The sequence below is a fragment of the Arvicola amphibius genome, chromosome 5, assembly GCF_903992535.2.
Source record: "Arvicola amphibius chromosome 5, mArvAmp1.2, whole genome shotgun sequence".
NCBI lineage: Eukaryota > Metazoa > Chordata > Mammalia > Rodentia > Cricetidae > Arvicola > Arvicola amphibius.
This window is the reverse complement of record NC_052051.1, coordinates 69,862,021-69,880,322: the sequence shown is the minus strand read 5'-3', so window position 1 is coordinate 69,880,322 and position 18,302 is coordinate 69,862,021. Positions and strand designations below refer to the sequence as shown.

Below are 18,302 nucleotides of genomic sequence, written 5' to 3'. Positions count from 1 at the left end.
ATTCTCAGAGCTAAACAGTCTCCATCTTCATAAGATGAGCTGTGCCTACTTGGGAGAGTCCGTGATGATTCCAGGAAGGAAGGGGCGGAGAGGGTCAGAGGGCTCTGACCTGAGTATCCATCCAGCTGCTCTTCCCGGTCACGTGTATGCAATTCTGGCCTAACTGCAATGTAGCCTTGGGGTTTAGGTCTCTGTGGCTCTGAGGAAGCTGTGTAGCCCTGCTGGGTAAAGGTTTCCTAGCATGGCTACTTTAGGATCATCCACGATCTTGTCAGCACCCCTTCATCCAGGCTCTGTATGCAAGTCCAGCAGGCTCTTTGCTTCCCCACAGTGAACTCCGGTGGAACTGCACTTTGGTTCCTCATTAGGACATTGTTCACACCCGGGGAGGGAATCTTAGCAACACTGAATTGTGTTTAAGGAAAACCAAGTCAGTGGGGCTGGAGGATGGAGTGGAGGGTGGAGAAAGGTGAGGGAGGGGAGGGGAGGGGAGAAAAGGGACAGTTCTCAGAGGAAGGAGGCAGGGCTGGATCCTGTCAGGCAGGCCTCACAGGCAATAGTGAGAAGTCTGGATTTTCCAGTTAAAACCTGTCTCAGAAAGATACTACTGGGAAAACCAGGGAAGATCAAGAAATACTGTGATGAAACCAAACTGCAGATATATTTTGAATCGATAGCTTCAACGATTTCAGTCTGATTCACGGTACTCCTTTTACTGTTTAATTCGAGAGGGACAATGAAACCACACTTTCTGTGCAGTCAAACAGCACGAGACACATGGGGAAATCCTCAAGGGTAGCCTTTACTCCATCCACCCGGTTTACAAGGTGGAACTTCATCTGTAAATGGTTACTCCAGACGGTTTGGTCATTGGCTTAGATTATCGCCTCGTCCTGTTTCCTTGGCATAAGCTGTATGGGAACAAGCAAGGCACACCACTGCATCTGGATTCCCTTGGACTCCACAGCCTCACACCCAGGAGAGAAAGGTGTGTCTATTCACCACTTCAAAAACCAGACCCACTCGGTAACATGGAAAACAATTTCTCAAGTATATTTAAAGTGTTGACTACAGTCATACAGTTTTCAAATACCTGGCATTCATCTTTGCCCCGTCTCTTGATTCCTGTCTTGTTCACATTATCTTTTTTGATTGCTTCTTAGTATAAAAACAAACACACCAAAGATGTGGGACCACTGTGCACACTAGCAGGCCCATACAGAAAACACACAAAAGTTTATATGCCATTTACAATAACAGCTCAAAATAGAAAGGCTTTGAAATACCATGCCTGCTCCAAGGTTAGCCGACCCAGGGCAACACAACGTGTACTCCTTCAGCATTTTCCTTCCCCACTGTTTAACAGCGGCAGCTAAAAGGCCCCAAATCTAATCGTCCGAATACACAGCAGTCAGCACACAGTCTGTACAGCGTGCCCCCTCCCCCGCCCCAGTAACAGAACCCTTTCACATTCCCGTCCCCATTCCTTTAAACTTAGGTGGGGGGGAGGTCAGACTAGAAAGTCCTGCTGTAGCAATGTATCCCTCAGAGAACTGCAGTTGCCAAGATTTTCATGTGCTTCAGGGAAGAGCCTACTGGAATAAACAGCGATGGCTATTTTCCAGTAAATATGGAATGAAAACTAACGTTTACCCCAATCTGAGGTGTAATCTCATTGTTTAGGGACACAACTGCCGTACACCGGACAACTGCAGCCACCACCCAACACCTGAAGAATGCCCCTGACGGTCGGCCACGTCAGGATGAGCGCCTCTCAAAGTTCATCGTGATTTTTTGTGAGGTCTTCCCCGTAATTGGTAGCTTGGCTTCCCACAAACATGTTCCAGTTGTCTAGAATCTCCTCCTTGGTTAGCTTCTCATCCTGCGGGAAGACAGAGAGCTGTCAGGGGGTGCTGTGAGCTCTACTGCTCAGCATCCCGCCCACTTTGCCTCACAGATCGGCAGTGTTACAAACAGTACATCTAATAGCCAGCGTGTGGGTGTATCTCCCGCAACTGCCACGCACGGCTCCAAGCTGGAAGGAACTCTCGCTGTCTCTGAAGGCTGCGCTACAGTGCCTCAGGTGGGTGTCTGAGAATTAAGAAGACAGATTCTACACTGCAATGCAGGCATTCCCGAAACAGGCCAGAGGGACCCCACTTCTCCTTCACAGCCTCACTGTGTAACATGTGGGGCTGCAAAGCTCAGTGTTTGGGACATGCAACAGGGTCAGAGGAGGCAAGAGTTCTGTCTTAATCTTATTTCCATTATTAGACTAGTACTAGGGAGGGAACCCAGAGCCTGACTCATAACATTCCAGCCCCTAATGACTGAGATACCTATTAGTGGATATGGAAATATTGATAATCCTTAGAGCTCCTGCCGGCAAGCAAGCAGTCATTTGACTTCCAATGGGATGGACTCCCTACGCCAGGCATATCATGGAAGTTTGATCAATATCTGAAGCCTAGATGAAGGAAGGAGTAAGCCTGTTTCAGGTCATACTGGGTTCATTTCTTAAATCCATGCCAACTATATCAAAGATGTTCATGCTTTACCATCACACCCTAGAGGCCATGACTTAGTAATTTAGTCTACAGACCAGCAATAATGATGCCTAAGTGGCTCACTGTAGCCATCATGGTATAGGTGTAATGAACAGGCGTGTACAGGCACACAGCCAAATGGAGCCAACGTTATCACTAACAAGGCAAACAACCCCAATCTTGAACAAACTGCTTCCTGTCAATCAGTGGCTCTGAACATGGAAGCTACCTTGTTTTTGTCCGACTCGTAAACCAGGTGTCGGGCCTCAGCCTGTGCGTGGTCATAGTCCTGCGGGAGGATCCAGTGGCGGATCTCATCCTTGTCCAGCTTCCCATCCTTGTTCAGGTCTCGGAAGTCATTGAACTGCTCCCGTTCTGACAAGACCCAGTCCGGCTCAGGGCCGTTGTCCTCGTGGGAAAACATGTCCGCTAGAAGGCAAAGTTGTTCGCAGTTACAGAAGACAAAAAACTTGACCCCTGAGTTTTTGGAAGGGTGACCATCCACGGAGAGATCTAGATCACAGCGGATGCACAGCTGGGGAAGGACCACTGATCTACTACAGACACCACGGGGTGCGACGGGAGGCTTGGTTAGAAGCCAGAAATGAGCCTCGGGATCTCTTAGTTCAGTATCTAAGCCCAAAGCTTGTAAAATGGAGATAATAATCACTAAATCATGTTTATGCAGACCAGAGGGCTACTTCTGGGAGAGCCTCTATTCCAACTGGCACGGTAATGGTGAAAGCAAACACACTGGGCACTTTTCACGGCCCACATTAGGAAGCATCCTGTATACATTTTCATTTCAGTTCCCTTATATCCTCTGATGTAGCTGCTTTCTCCCATCTTACAAATGAAAACGATGTAAAGACACAAGCCACAGCTTGTCTGAACCTGAGGCTGCAGGGGACCACAGGAGGCTGACAACCCTGTCTCCTCCTCTACGATTATTTCTACGGCTTCCTTCATTAAGGGATCTCATTTCCCTCACCCCTCTAACAGTTACTATAAGATCGGTCGTTATCTCAATTCTATAAAGTGCCAGGAAAAGGGGGAACAGTCAGGTGCTGCTTTTTGTTTGTTTTGAGTCGGGGTCTCACTATACAGCCAGGCGGGCCTGGAACTCAGTATACAGAGCAGGCTACTTGGAACTCTCAGACACGGCCTGCCTCTGCCTGCTAGGTGCTCTCGTACCCTGTCATTATTGTCTGCTTACACCCCATGGATAGTTCCTCTTTTATGGAAATACAGCTTTGAAACCTAAAATGGAAAAGTTTCGATACAGAAGAAAGACAAAGTTCTTTGTGATAAAATTTCAGTGTAGAAAAAAAACTTTTGGTTATAAAGTTTCAATTTGGGGAAAAATACATGATTTTTCCGTATAAAGTTTAAACATAAAGGGAAAGTCAGTCCTCAGCTCAGCTCCAACAGGCACTTGGAGGAAGCAGGAAAAGAAGAGCCACAATGGAGCTCTCCACGCCCCCCCCGCCCCCCCCCCCCCCCCCCCCCCGTCTTTTGTCCCAGCACCCAGGAGGCAGACACAGGCAGATCTCTGCTGTGTAACCATCAGGCACAGAGAAACCCTGTCTTGAAAAACCAAAACGAAAAAAACAAAAAAGAAAAGAAAATGAATAATCATGCCTGATTTTTGCAAATTTTGGGTGTTTGTGTGTGTACATGTTTCCATGTGCCCTAAGTGTGTGGTGGTCAAAAGTTATGTCAGGTGTCTTTATCAATTATCTCACCTGGTAATTTGAGACAGGGTCTCTCTTAATGACTGGTGAGACCGGCCGGTCATCGAGCCTCAGGGCCCTGCAGTCTCTGCCTTCCAAGCGCTGAGATTACAGGTGTGTGCCACAACTCTGACTGTTTATGTGGATACTGGAGATCTGAACTCGGGTCTTCCTGTTCTCACAGAAGCACTGTGCTAACTGAGCAAATGCCCGCCCCTGCATACTGGTTTTGAGAAGGGGTTGTCACACTGGCTGCTCTGAGAGTCACTCAACCCTGCAGGAATGGGTGCTGTTTGTCCTCGGGTGACAGATGAGAAGACTGAGGCAGACAGGAATTCCGGAACTCTCTCAAGATCGCACAATCAGTGGGTGGGAAAGCCAGGACTCCTAACCCAGAACCCTTTCCAGTATGCCATCCTAGCAACTCCTAGGCTTGTCTAAAGCAAGAACACCCTAGAAATCAGGTCCCTAACCTGACAAGTTCATACATGAAGTCTTTCTCACTATTGGCTGCTGAAAATTTGATTCTCATGAATAATACCTTCCTCCCTTCTCTGCACAGGGTGCACAATGAAATGTTTCTTTTGGTCAAAGCCACTCAGAATTTTGTCCCTGTCGGGCACCAATTCAATGCAGAGTTCAGGAGGACCGTAAAGAGCGTACACTGTGAGTCAAAAGTACCAGACTGATTGTTTTTACCAGGGAGCCTTTCTCTCTGTCCAATTCACTCACCACTGTCATGGTGACAGGTTGGAGGCTCTGAATCTCCCCTCCCTTATGAGCCTCTTAAAAACGAAGGCTCCACTCCAGCGCTTGCACTGATGAGTTCACCATTATCATTATTATTGCACAAAGCCTTTAATTACCGAGGCAGAGGGGTTCCTGGCCATTCCCCACGATAGACAGGAAGTGTTTGGTTCTAGGGCCATGTATGACTTTTCCCAATGAGCAGAAGCTGTGCTCGTTATCACCAAAGATGCTTGTCCTTATGTGTGGGGACAAAATCATACAACCACAAACCAGGCAACAAGGCAACTTGGGCTCAGTATTATAATTTAAAGATAACTGTATGTGGTGGGGAGTCATATGGAAATTTCCATATGACTGTAGATTTCTGTGTTTGTCGACTACCGGCTACTGGGATCTGAGTTTCAGCCAGGCAATTCACCCTAATGTTTCTCAATAAGAAAATGTCAATCATGGGATTCCCATCCAAACACCAGAGGATGGGTGGGCCTAATAAGAGACAACTGTGCACACCACAGGAAGGTCTGCCTCCCTGACAAGGGCCTGTCTGTGGCGCTGGCACAGGCTCGCCCAGCCTGAGCTCCTAAGCTGGCTGACCTATGTCTAATTTTAATCTCCTCCTCACATCTACATTAAGTCTCTCTGTACATCTGTGGCTCTCGGGTCCCACTTCCAAGGCAGTGTGACAAAGAGCACCCCTGAGCCCTGTGGAACTGGCTGCTGACTGTCCTCTTGGTTCTTCTCTCCTGGGGGAAAATTAGCACCAACTGGGCTAAGCCAACAAACAAGGCTGACGGGCCGTCTCTAGTGGGAGTGAGTGGGGAAAGAGTGTGCCCGGTGTGGACATCTGAGCCGCTGCAGCCTACACACTCACCGATGTACTCGTCCTGGTCCACAAAACCATCCCCGTTCTTGTCAATGTCCTCCAGCGTTTCCTAAGAAGCAATGGGCAAACAACACAAGATGGCCACATGTTTTAAGCAAGTCCGAGACTCCTAAAGCCCTCTTTGCCTGGCTTTTATGGCTGAACACTTGGTGACTCATGACTCGTTCTCTTAGCTCCCAGGGCAGCCCATTACATTATAAATCAGGTGATGGCTGCTATCCATCCTCATGTGTCTCTCCACAATTTCAAGAGCAGAACCCTTTCTTCAAAGGAGAAGGTGTCTATAAACCCAACCGAGCTCTGATGCTCTCAAGAAGCTCTGCTAGACCAACCAATATCTACCACCAGATATCGCCCCTAGGAGTGTGTGCGAGTCCAGCAGAAGACACACCTATTAGAGGGACCATGAAAATAGATTCCATAGCTAAGTGCTAGGAATACTCAACTGGTGTCAGAGACATAAGCTATAGAGAATTAAACATTAGAGGTATAATTGATTTATGAAAGCATTCTCCTCTAATTAGCTACACTTGACTTTTAGTTGGTCCCACCCATCCTAGCATCAGCAACTAAATGAATTTATCGTCCATTGGGTAGAGTAACTCGAGGACATCTTGTCAAAGAACACCGCTTGAGTACAGAGCACCATCTTCCTAGAAGGGAAACAATTCCCCTGTGGCAAATTCCATTTCCACTGTCCTCTGGAACATTAGTTATCACTAAATGGATGTTGGGTGACAAAGAAAAATGATTCTTGGACCACTCACTGCCCAGCCCTTGGGGTCAGGGTAGTCATGAGGCAAGAGTAGACACTGTCATGGGTTGCATATCTCAGATACTCAGAGCTGTTTATGAACAAAGTCATTCACATTCACCAATGGCTTCCCAGCAGTTGGAACTGACTCTGTCCAGGGAATAGGTAGTGGCATTTATTTAAATGTCATGAAAAATGAAGACACATGGGGCCCAATGGGACACTATGGAAAGCAATGGCACTCAAGAGGCCTGACAAGCACCAACCCTTTTTTAAGCCTGGCATCTGAGCCATCTGCTCTAGAGGCCACTGCTGGAAGTAGAAGCTTTTCCAGCCACAAGTTCACTTTAGGTTCCAGAAGGTTTCTATTCCTGTCAGGCTGAAAAACCAACCAACCCACCAAAATAAATAAATAAATAAATAAGAAAGGATCTTTCCTTAAAGAAAAAGAAAGAAAATAAACGAGCAGAGTCCAGCTAGTTGCTCACTAGCCCATCAGCCCTTTCTGAGTTTGTATCTAAATAGAGTCCCATTCTCTGCATATCTAAGGGGGGGATACAGTCTGTCTTTGTCCATTGTCTGCCCCTTGGCTGTTCCCCGGATGACCCTGAAGCTGTAAGATGGCAGAATGAAGACAGAGACAGCCTGGGTGCCTTCTAAATGTCAAAGGGGAATCTGCCTGGGACTAGCCTTAATGCACTGACTGTGTGCTAACACAAACAGGCTTGCATTGTGTTAAATGGTTTCAACTGGGGAATTTGTTACAGCAGCTAGCTTGTCCTGACTACTCCCCGGGCAGAGACTTGACACATTCAGCTTCGGTCCTTCCCCAATTCCCAGCAGGCTGAACCCCCGAGTCTCTCTGGGAAAAGGGACAAGGTGAGGGGACAGTTTCCTCCCTGGTCCTTGCCCAGTCTACATTTTCACCGTTCTCACCAAAACTACAATTTCCTTCATGTGTTCAAACTCCTCTGGGTGCAGAAAGGCAGTGAACTCCTCCCGCGTGGCTGTCAGGTCGCCATCGAGGTCTGAGGCCTTAAACCTTCTCTCGTCCCGGGGCAGCATCTTTTTGAAGGTGTGATGGTCAGAGCTGTCTTGGAACTCAGCGGGGTTTCCTGCAGGGTGTACACAGCAATGGTCAACCTTTGTTAGGGAGGACCTTTGGCCCAGATCACTCATTCTTCACACACAAAAGATCCTGACCCACCCACAGGCTTCTTTAAAATACCTCTATTCAAAAGGCCCTTTGCACCTCCTCTCCCTCCAAGTCATCCCATAACCAGAGCCTTAATGCCCGTGAAGGGCTTCTCAGCAAACACTGAAGAGCACGGACTTTAGACCACACAATTTCAGACCTCTATTTACAGATTTCTGTATTCATCATATCACTTTTTGATCTAGAACATATGAAACTCCCTGTGTGTTCTAGAATATCTCGTTTAAATGCCTCTGCTGCCTTCCAAGCTCTCTGAATCTGGCTCTGATCGTCTTCCTTTCTCCCAGGCACCTGGAGATTCTGCACCATACCCCTCCTCTAGTCTACTAACCCAAGCCCCGCCCCATGCGTGCATTTCTGTGCTTCCGCCCCTCCAACTCTGCCACCATTCCCACAGTCTGTCCATCTCTCCAACCTGAAATCCATTCTTCAACGCCCAGGTTTCCAAAGCCCCCTTCCTATGGTGGTTCAGGCATACTTTATCCTTACTACCCAACTTTGGCAGCAATTTGAAACTGTCAAAAACGAACACGTTTTCCTTCTCCTTTTTCCTCTTTATCTCTGAGAGCTCAGTTCAAGCAGGGCCATGACCCAACACACATTCCCCTATGTCAGTCAAAGGAAGCAGCTTGGTGCATTCTTAGTAGGCAGAGGAGGATGTTACACAACAGGTTTTACTTTGAAGGTTGTGACATCTTGCCGAAAGGGGGTAGCCATGATGACAGAGTCTCCTGTGGGCTTGTCCCCTACTGTGCAATCTCCAGGGTGGCACACCTTACCTAGATAGTAGCCGTAGGTAGCCTGCTTGTATTCTTCCCAGGAGATCTTTTCGTCTTTGTCCCTATCATAATCCTTCCAGACTTTAGCGACATTATCATAGATGTATCTTTTCTGTACCCGTTTGATCCAAACTTTCAGCTCCTCAGTGGTGACCAAGCCATCCCCATCACTGTCAATCCGATCAACAATTTTCCTGTAGTTCAAAATAATAATAGTACCAATGATAATAACACCAAACAAAAACATCCCTCAAGACCATAATCAAGGCTTTACAGTCTTGGTTCAGCAAAATAAGAAGCGATTTCCAGTCTTAAATGTTATAAACTCCTCAGATAAGATTTGGCCTATCAGTAATCTGATGGTCTTACGATCGAAGGGTCTTATAGTTCATCTTTACCAAGGATAACATACTTTCTCCTCCCCAGGACCAGGGCCAGTGGCAAATTTCACTCATGGATCATGCCTCAACATCCTGAAACCTGGCCCTCTGGCAGCCAAAGGGGCTCAGCACAGAGCAGACAGACCACTGTGCCCTCTTGCGTTTCCAGCTCCACCAGGGCCTGGGTCCCAGGGTTTTCCAACTAGACTCTACTGGGGAATCCTCAACACCAGTTCAGGGCAAAGGCAGGCTGGAAACTCCCCATCTGTCCGTAGCTGAGTTTCAGTCCCTAGCTAGGAGAGACATCTGTGGGGAAACTGAACACCCACAGGCCGATGTTGAACAGGGGTTTCAACACACCTGGGATGAGGTCATACAGACCAGCGATGATGCAGTTTCTTTCTTTGGGGATAAAACTCTATCAACTCCAACGATAAATTTTCTTGTCAATAGCAGTTCTGATTAACAGTTAATACTGATTAATTAAAAACAGGAACTGAATTCCTTAATTCTTTACAAATAGAGTTCGGTCTGTAACTCGTAACTTTTAGTGGGAAAGGTAAGGGGGAGGGGTGAGTGGCATGCATAAACGAAGTCAACATCTCCTACCCAAACCCAAGGAGCCCCAGCTCCTTTCTCTGGAACTTATGGACATTATTAACAACTGTCTCTTCAAGCACAAACCCCACGCATCTTCAGGCTTCCCTGGGGAAGACTCAGCCAGACACAACAGAATTCATTCAATGCTACACAGGTAGGCGCTGCTCCAATTCTGAGGCCACACTGGCAACATTGCCCATTGGTTACCCAACACCACTGAGAAGCAGAACCCTAGGCCAGCAAAGGCTCAGTGTCATGAAACCCAGGGAACCCTCACCCCTTTGAGGAAAGAATAGCATTTAGTTTATACCAATCATCATCCAGGCAATACCCAGCCCAATACCCAGCAAGGACTCTAAAACTGTTCGCTGGGGTTATAGGAGTCATCTTGGCCTCCCTTGAGAAAGATCACAAGAGGAAGATCCTGAGGAAGGAAATAGTATGCAGATAGACTCTGAATGCTTGGTCAGAACACCGAGACCTTCATCCTGCCTCTCGAACCTATTTTCTGTGTGGTTGCAAGCAAGTGAGTCTCTGGGACTCACTTTCCCCAGGGTAAGCAGAAACACCCAAATGACAAGAAAAACCTGAGGAACAAAGAGAAGGAAGGGTCTTTCCTCAGTCAGGTCAACAATGTAGGTCACGCACGGAAGGAAAATTCCAACTCTCAGCAAAAATGTGAAATGAATAAAGCCTCCAGGAAGGGCTTAGGGCCAGTGGAGTTCCCCGGCCTGCTGCTGTCCAGGAGCCCAGAGAAACCAGAGACTGGTGGACAGGTGGAATCACTCCCCACTTGGGAAAGCAATTCACGTTTTTCTAAGACTGTATGAAACTGTTGAGACTGTATGCTGCCTGTGGCTTCACTTCACAACCCTCCAGAGATCTTAATGATGACGTGTTTCCAATAGACGGTGGAGTGATAGACACTAAGTCACTAAGTTGCCTGGATCTAGCCGCGTTCCTCCCTCAGCAGCCTAGACTTGGAGGGCGCTGTTGAGGCAGAAGACATGGAGGCAATTCATCACTTAGCCCCAAGTCTAGACCTGTCATTTCTAAAAGAGCTAGCCCAGTTCTGGCCCATATTACCTTAGAAGGGAAGGGGCTCAGGCCAGGGACCTAGATATTATTCTTGGCTCCTTCCTCAACACTGGGTCTTGGCAAGTGTGCCACAGGTGTCTCCATCTTTCTCAGACAGACCGACCCTCCCCGAGCCTCGGCCCAGGACTCCCTATCTGCCATGGTTGGTTACGCTCTCCACTCTACCGCCAGCCTGGCTTTCCCAACAATGTTTGGGAACTAGGACATCCTGTCCAACACACAAATAATATCTCTACCTCCTCGTGGTCCTTTCCTCTGCCCTTAATTTCCCCTCCTCTCTACCTCCCATTTCCTTTCTCTGCCTTTGCCGGGTCCAGCACCCCTCCTGCCTCATAAGAGTTCAAACCCCTGGTAAACAAGTTGGCCCTTGCTTCAGGAACACCTTTCCGTTAAGATATACCAGTCGAGCCACCGGCAAGACCCAAGCACCTCCCTCCAACCTGAAGCCCCAGGAGCCCCGGATAAACACACAGTGTTGGGGTTTTACTCTCACCCGCACAGCAGTCCTCACATGGGATGGCCAGCACCCTGAGACCTAGAACACGAGCACTCATCACTGTACCTGCCGGATGTCAACCAAAGTAGCCACTGCAATGCCTGCCACATGGATAAAAGAGCAAAATCGAGGTCCCCACACAAGCATCAAGCCAGAGGAACTCCATTATCACTTCCATCTGCCACTTAAACTACCACCCCGATGAGGAAATTAAATGGTGCCAGAGGACCAGTGCTTTAGTGTTTTCAGTTCCTAACTCCCCTCCTTCCCAAGACAATGCAGAATGGCTGCAATCGGGGCCCTAGAATAAATCAGTCTCCAGGACCTCAAAGCCTGCAACAGAGGGACTTTTATCAATGGCCCCTATTGTTATGTCCCAAGCAAGAAGAGAAGTACTTCCCTGTCAAATAAAGATAATGTTTGGAGATGACTTTGAAGTCCAAAGGTCTTTTTATCACAACAGGCTGGTGTTGCACCTACATAATAGGTATCGTTTCTCCTGTTCCATTGAACACCCTAGCCTTTCTGTAGTACAGAGCTGCCTGTGTTCTTTTCAATGGTAGCAGAACACCCTGATCCTCCACCCCCAGGAGCCAGGTTCTGGAAGCACTAGGGGCCCATGGGCAGGACTGCTGTATCCCTCCCTACCTTCACCAGGTCTTCACTACTCCTCCCTCTGAAAGGCTTTCAGATGACTACACAATGTCCAAGTGTCTCCCGGGGGCCAGGGGAGGGAGTACTGAGATGTTGCCCAGGTTTATTTCTTGATCCCAAGCTCGCAAGGCACTACCACAGCCACTCGTAATTTCTTCTGCCCCTGCCAACCAGTTGCCAAAAACAAACAACAAACAAACAAACAAACAACTGAACGCCTCACCCATAATGCTGGAAGCAGACCCCAAGAAATCAGTTTCCATCTCTGTGCCTCCTCCCCGTGTACTAACTCCTATTAACCCTTTAGAAATATGATTTCTAAGTCTCTACATGAGATTTCTGGAATAACTGGTCAGACGACAAGAACATCGCCCTGACCCAGAGACAGGCCAAGGAATAAGCCTCATTCATCTCTTACCCATTTCTGTTAGATCATGAGACGCTTTTAGCAAGTCTCAAGCGTCTCTGGGGCTAAGACTGTGGGAAAGAACTCGGGTATTAAAAGGCCACAGCCAACAAACTCTGGCTCACTTTCGCCCCGTCTCTTCTGATGCAACCTAGAGGAGGGGGCGGGCCCTCATGCTCCCGGCTCCCGCGGCCGCTGCCACGTTCTCGCCTCCCCGTGGGAAGCTATCCCCGCCGGGGCGTGGCGGCGACCTCCACCCGAAGTCTGGGCGCCCGCTGGCAACTTTGTGCCGCCAAGCCTGCCTCCGGCTCCGGTGGTGTGCCCAATTGGCACGATTTCGCTTTCGCTTTGCTCCGGAGATCCCGCGTGGCTCCCCCCTGGGGTTGCCGTGGGCCCCTCCGTGGTCCCTTGTGTGGCCCGGGCCGCGGTCTCACCCCAGCCTCTCCTTGCTCTCGTCCGGGCTGAGCTGATCGAAGGTCTTGGAGTCCTCTTTGCCCAGGAAGGCCTCGTGATCGTACTGGAAGCTCTGGTTGTCCTCGGCCGGCCGCTCGCCCAGCTCCGAGTCGGGCCGCACCACGCGCTCCTTGCGCACCGTGGGCTTGGCCCGCAGAGTCAGCGCCAGCGCCAGCAGCAGCCCCAAGGCGAGTCCCAGGCGGCCGCCGCGCGCCATGGTCGCGAGCAGAGGAAGGTGGTGGGGCAGTAGGGGTTCGCAGCGCCACCGCCGCTGTCCCCTCCCCAGCAAGGGGCGCGCCCGGCTGGCGCGGAGAGGCTTGGGCCGCCCCACTCACGCGCCCATTGGCCGCGGCGCTGGCGGGGGAGGCCGGGGCCGCAGAGCCACGTCGCCAGGCCGGGTGGTGGGCGTCGGGCTCGGGTTTCGCCTCGGCCCCTCCCCGCGATCTCGTTGCGAGAGGCGGGCCCAGACGAAGTGGGCTGCGGACTGGAGGGCTCTCTGAAAGACCGGAAAGAAGTTCTTTGTAAAAAAAAAAAAAAAAAAAAAAAAAAAGCAACAGATGTTCGGGGTGGTAGCTTCATCTCCGGCTTAGAGAAGCTGTGCTCCCTGTCAGCTTCCAGCTGAGAGCCCTAACCTCAACCCCAGGCTTGCCCAGAGATGGGCACTTAAGTCCAATTCAACTCCAGTTAACATAGTTTGCAGTGTGGTTACTTACACAAGAGTCTGGAAGGAGGTCAGAATAGGCGTGGTCCCCTAGGTTAGGGAGGAGGCAATCTCAATCTCAACGTCCAGGAGATAAGGCTGGATCGTGGGAGGGGACCCATGAGAAAGGAGAAGTCTTTTCTAGCTTCTGTTATAGGGGAGAGAGGAAGAAAGGCTGCTAGAAAGAAACAGAGACATCAGAAGATAAGACATTTTGTTTCTGAATGTTGCCAAGTCATTTTACAAACCCACTACGTGAGTTAAATCCTACCAGTATATTAAATCTGAAGTAATGATACCAACCAGAGATGGTCTGTATTAAATAAGTTTCTGAATGACAGAAATGTTCTGTACATGGGCTGTCCTATATGTAGTGGCCATTAAATACTTGACATAGATCTGGTCCCAGCTCAATAATTGAGTTTAAGTGTAACTAGCCACGCGTGGCTAGTGGCTGTCATACTGATGGTGCCAGTCTGAACTTAACATTCTTTTCGCAAATATGCATGTTGGCGTTTGAATTCCATTCAAGTGTCGGAGGGTCGCTGGATCCTCTAAAGCAGAGGTTCTCAACCTGTGGCTCGCGACCCCTTTGGGGTCACATGTCACATATGTGCATTACAATTTATAGCAGTAGCAAAAATACAGTTATGAAGTAGCAACGAAATACTTTTATGGGTGGGGTACACCACAACGTGAGGAACTGTATTAAAGGGTCGCAGCTTTAGAAAGTTTGAGACCTGCCACTCCCAGGAGTTGCAGGAAACCGTGGCTGGAGCATTCTCCCCATCTCCTGCTCTAAAAGCTGTACTACGGTCCACTTCCCGTTCACCTCCCTCACTTTACCAGGAAAGATCATTGGCCAGTGCGTCTTGCCCTTGCAATAAGGAAGTCAGGACTTCATCGCGTAGATGCGAAAACCTTTTATAAGGACCATTTTCAGTTAGCTAATTAAGATAATGGGCCTGCTGCACCTAAGCATTGAGGGTATAATGAAGAAGAAGACAGCCAAGGTCCTACAGAGTGAGTGTGTGAAGCAGGGTGGATCAAGCACTGAAGGCTTCCTGGAGTGAGCGACTTATAGAAAGCCAGGCAGGGGGTGTGGCTATGCGAGAGGTCCTATGCTAGCTGGCAGAGAACACTGGAGTTGGAAGTCATGCTCTGTGACCTTGTGCAACCCCCTCCATTTGTCACTGAGACCAGGCACACGGGTGGAGGGGGCGGTGTCCAGAATTTGATGTTCCTCTGTTGATTTTCCAGTGTTCCTCTGTTGATTTTCCACTGGGATAAGAGGTGTTGTATTTGGGACTAGAAATGTCTCAACTGTCGGTATAGAGGTGTGAATGCTCAGCAAGAGCAACGCATTACTTTGGGTATGAAGTGCTCCCTTGATTGTTAACTTGGCTGGAATCAAACAAGAGACATACCTCTGGGCACGTCTGTGGAGCAGTTCCAAGAAGAATTAACAGGAAAGATTTCCTTCGAGTAGGCAGCTCCCAGATGCAGAGCCGAGGGGAAAGCAGCACGGGTTGCCACCTTCACTTCAGGCTGCTGAGTGATGCCACTGCAATCAGACTCCAGCTTCTTCCGGCTTCCAAGGTGGACTGAAGACCAGTGACCCTCCAGGCATCTTCTGACCCCTCAGCGCTAGATTAGGGCTGGGCAGCAATCAGATCCTCAGCCTCTCCAGCACACACACTAGCCGGCTCCTATCCTATAAGCCAATCTCATAAATTGTCTTTTACAATATTTATTTGTTGTAAAATATTTGTTTACATTGAAGATGTGTCTTTGCCAAGGCACCTTCTGATTGGTTTAATAAAGAGGTGAATGGCCAGTAGCTGGGCAGGAAGAGGGTAGGCAGGACTTCTGGAGACAGAGAGGACTCTGGGAGGAGAAAGGCAGAGAAGCCAGGAGATACAGAGAGAAAACCGGAAGTACAAAATGGAAGAGAGTTAGTGCCATGTGATAAAACATCAATTAATATAAAAGAAATTATGGAAGATAAAGAACTAGTTAGGAACAAGCTTAAGCTATAGGGCGAGCTTTCATAATTAATAAGAAGTCTCTGTGCCATTATTTGGGAGTTGGCTGGTGGGGCAGAAGAAGCCTCATTACACTTATTTATTCTACTGTTTCTTCCTCCCTCCCCTCCACCAAGAATCCTGTCTAATGAACTTTTCAAACACAAATTGTAAATGGAGGTTTCTCTGTCCTGCCCCAGCCTGAAGCCATTTCTAAATAATCACTCTGAGGCTTAATGTTAATTATAGAATGTTTGGCCTGTAGTTTAGGCTTATTATTAACTAGCTCTTACATTTAAATTAGCTCATTTCTATTAATCTATGTATTGCCACATGGCTGTGGCATTACTGGTCTGCTGGCATCTTGCTTCTTGGGAGGCTGGCTCATGTCTCTCTGATTCCACCCTTCTTATTCTTTCCTGTATTTTCAGTTTGACTTTCCCGTCTAGCGTCATTCTGCCTTGCTATAGGCCAAAGCAGCTTCTTTATTAACCAATGGGAATAAAACACACTCGCAGGATACAGAAGGGTTATCATACAGCACAATTGCCTCCAGGTAAGTGGCTTAGTGCCCTCTGTGTTCACAAGGCAAACAAGATATGAACTGAGTGGGAAGGAGGGAAGAAGAGCTTGGATAGGGGATGGGAGAGAGAGTGGCGACAGGCTACGACTTCATGACTTTCGCTGGGGCCTGGCTGGACTCACTGGGATTGAACCAGAATGTCAGGAATGAAGGTGGCATATCTTCAAGCTGCAGTGAGGCTTCCTGCCACACAGCTGGCCCTTCCCACAGATTGTTTCAGGGGTAGGCTTGTTCCCTGTGGGAATTACCCGCTCTCCCGTGAATCCGGAAGCATTTGTGTACTTTCCCCTGGAGCTTGCCCACATTCTCTTCCTGCATATTTTTCAGTCTTCCCTGGGGAATTAACAAGTCCCCTCAACCAAATGGGCAGGAAAAGGGATGCCTAAGCTAAGCGAGTTTCTCACTAAGTGATTGTTTTCTTTCATTTTTAAAGCTCGGTTTTTTTTTTTTTTTATTTCTACCCTGAGCTTATATGGGGAGACTGACGAAGCACATTTTCCACCTCCTCAGTTAGCCTCCCCCCTTAATGAGGCAAAGGATCCCCAAGCAGGAGGAGGCATGTATCTGAGGGTGGACCAATCTGAAGGAAAGGCATCAAATGGGTAAATTGATAGGTTAGAGTATACTGATTTGCTGCAAGTTTACACCATCCAAACTCAGACTAAAAGTTAATAAAACTAAGGGGAAATTATTATCTCACATATCAAAAAATCCTTTAAAAAATCTTTGTGTGGGTTTGTGTGGGCGCCTTTGTTCCGCATCCTGTCTGCGATTAGATGCAGCATAGTATGGCCCATAAACTTGCAGGAATTCTCCTGTCTCAGTAGCACCCAGCTTTACATGGGTTCCAAACTCGGGTTCTCATACTTGTTGGGCAAGAACTTTAGCCACTGGGGCACATCCTCAGAAATCAAAAATACTGAGTTAAATCAACTTCAGACTGACTCATACAAATGACTCAGGGGCAGCATCAAGGAACCGGGTTTCGGGTTTCTTGTTTTTCGTCCAGTAGCAAAGAAACAGTTTTCTTCCTAACTTCCCCACCAGATCCCCTTGCACATCCATTGGGCAGAATGGGATGGAATTCTGTGTTATTAAACCAATCAAAATCAATGGAGTCAACTCCTCGGAGCTGGAAAAATACAGACTCCTCAGAAGCTCATCCTGAGGGTTCTGTCAGGAAAGAACAAGCCAGATGGTTAGAGACACCACAAGGATTTGTAGTTAGCTGCTGTGTTTAAAAGTTATTTCCTCATCTCTACCTCCTGCCTCTCCACCATTCAGAGTGAGAGAAAGTTGCAAGTGGTGGAGGGGGAGGGGAGAGACGCCATCGGCTTTCCTGGAGGACACCCATCAAGGCTCAATTCAGATGTCATTTATTCCATGATGTTTTCCCTTAGATCTCAGGTCAAAATCAATAACTTCTAACTCAAAATGCCCAGAGCCTCTGTATCTCACACACAACCTTTTCACAGTCTGATTTGTACTAGTGCATTTCTTTCGGTTTCTCCTAAGTCATATTCCCTAAGAGGAACCAACCTATGTGATTCCTGCCCATATGCATAAATCCAGGGATTTTATCTTTTCCTGCCTTCTCACTGAAGTTAATCACAATATGAAAGCTTGCATTAGGCTGAGCCTGGGGACCATATTCTTTTGGTTCACTACGGCATAGCCACTATCTAGCACAATACCTGGCCCATACTAGGTGCCCAGTTACGTTCCAGTATACAATAAGAAATTACTGCCTACCAATTTTGTTCCTGGTTAAGCCAGAGTCAGGTAGAGACTGTATTCACCTTCACTCTCCTTTTCAAAATACACACATACATGCAGCATGGTGACGTCAGGGAATAAAGGACACTGGGGATAATCATGGTGAGTCCCATTATTATCTCAGCTTATCGTCTGAGCAGAGTTTCCAGATGTGGTACAAGGAATGAGAACAGAGGTGAATATCCAGAGAGCCTAAGTTAGCTACATTGCTAAGGCAAGCATACTAGCAAGGAGAGAGCTACAGAAGAGAAACCCCAAGACCTGCAGCGAGTCTCCACTGAGAGTTTCCAGTGAGGGTCTCCACTGAGGGTCTCCGCCAAGAATCTCCGCTGAAAGTCTCTGCTGAGAGTCTCCACTGAAAGTCTCCGCTGAGAGTCTCCATTGGTCACTGGAAGCACTGACCAATGCATGTCTTCAAGGCTAAAGGGTTAACCATCTGCAATATTCAGAGAAGCAGTGACTACCAGGCCC

At 48.2% G+C, this 18,302-nt stretch overlaps 1 protein-coding gene across 1 annotated transcript; it reads right to left on the bottom strand.

The window, feature by feature from the left end:
- Nucleotides 1-1,027: 1,027 nt before the first annotated feature.
- Nucleotides 1,028-13,125, bottom strand: Rcn1 (reticulocalbin 1). The gene is made up of 6 exons (XM_038332044.1): nucleotides 12,730-13,125; nucleotides 8,662-8,855; nucleotides 7,603-7,781; nucleotides 5,901-5,961; nucleotides 2,776-2,975; nucleotides 1,028-1,882 (listed from the first exon to the last, which is right to left on the bottom strand). Exons 1-6 carry the CDS (start codon nucleotides 12,963-12,965, stop codon nucleotides 1,775-1,777), a joined length of 978 nt encoding a protein of 325 aa, XP_038187972.1. The 5' UTR covers nucleotides 12,966-13,125; the 3' UTR covers nucleotides 1,028-1,774.
- Between the last annotated feature and the right edge of the window lie 5,177 nt (nucleotides 13,126-18,302).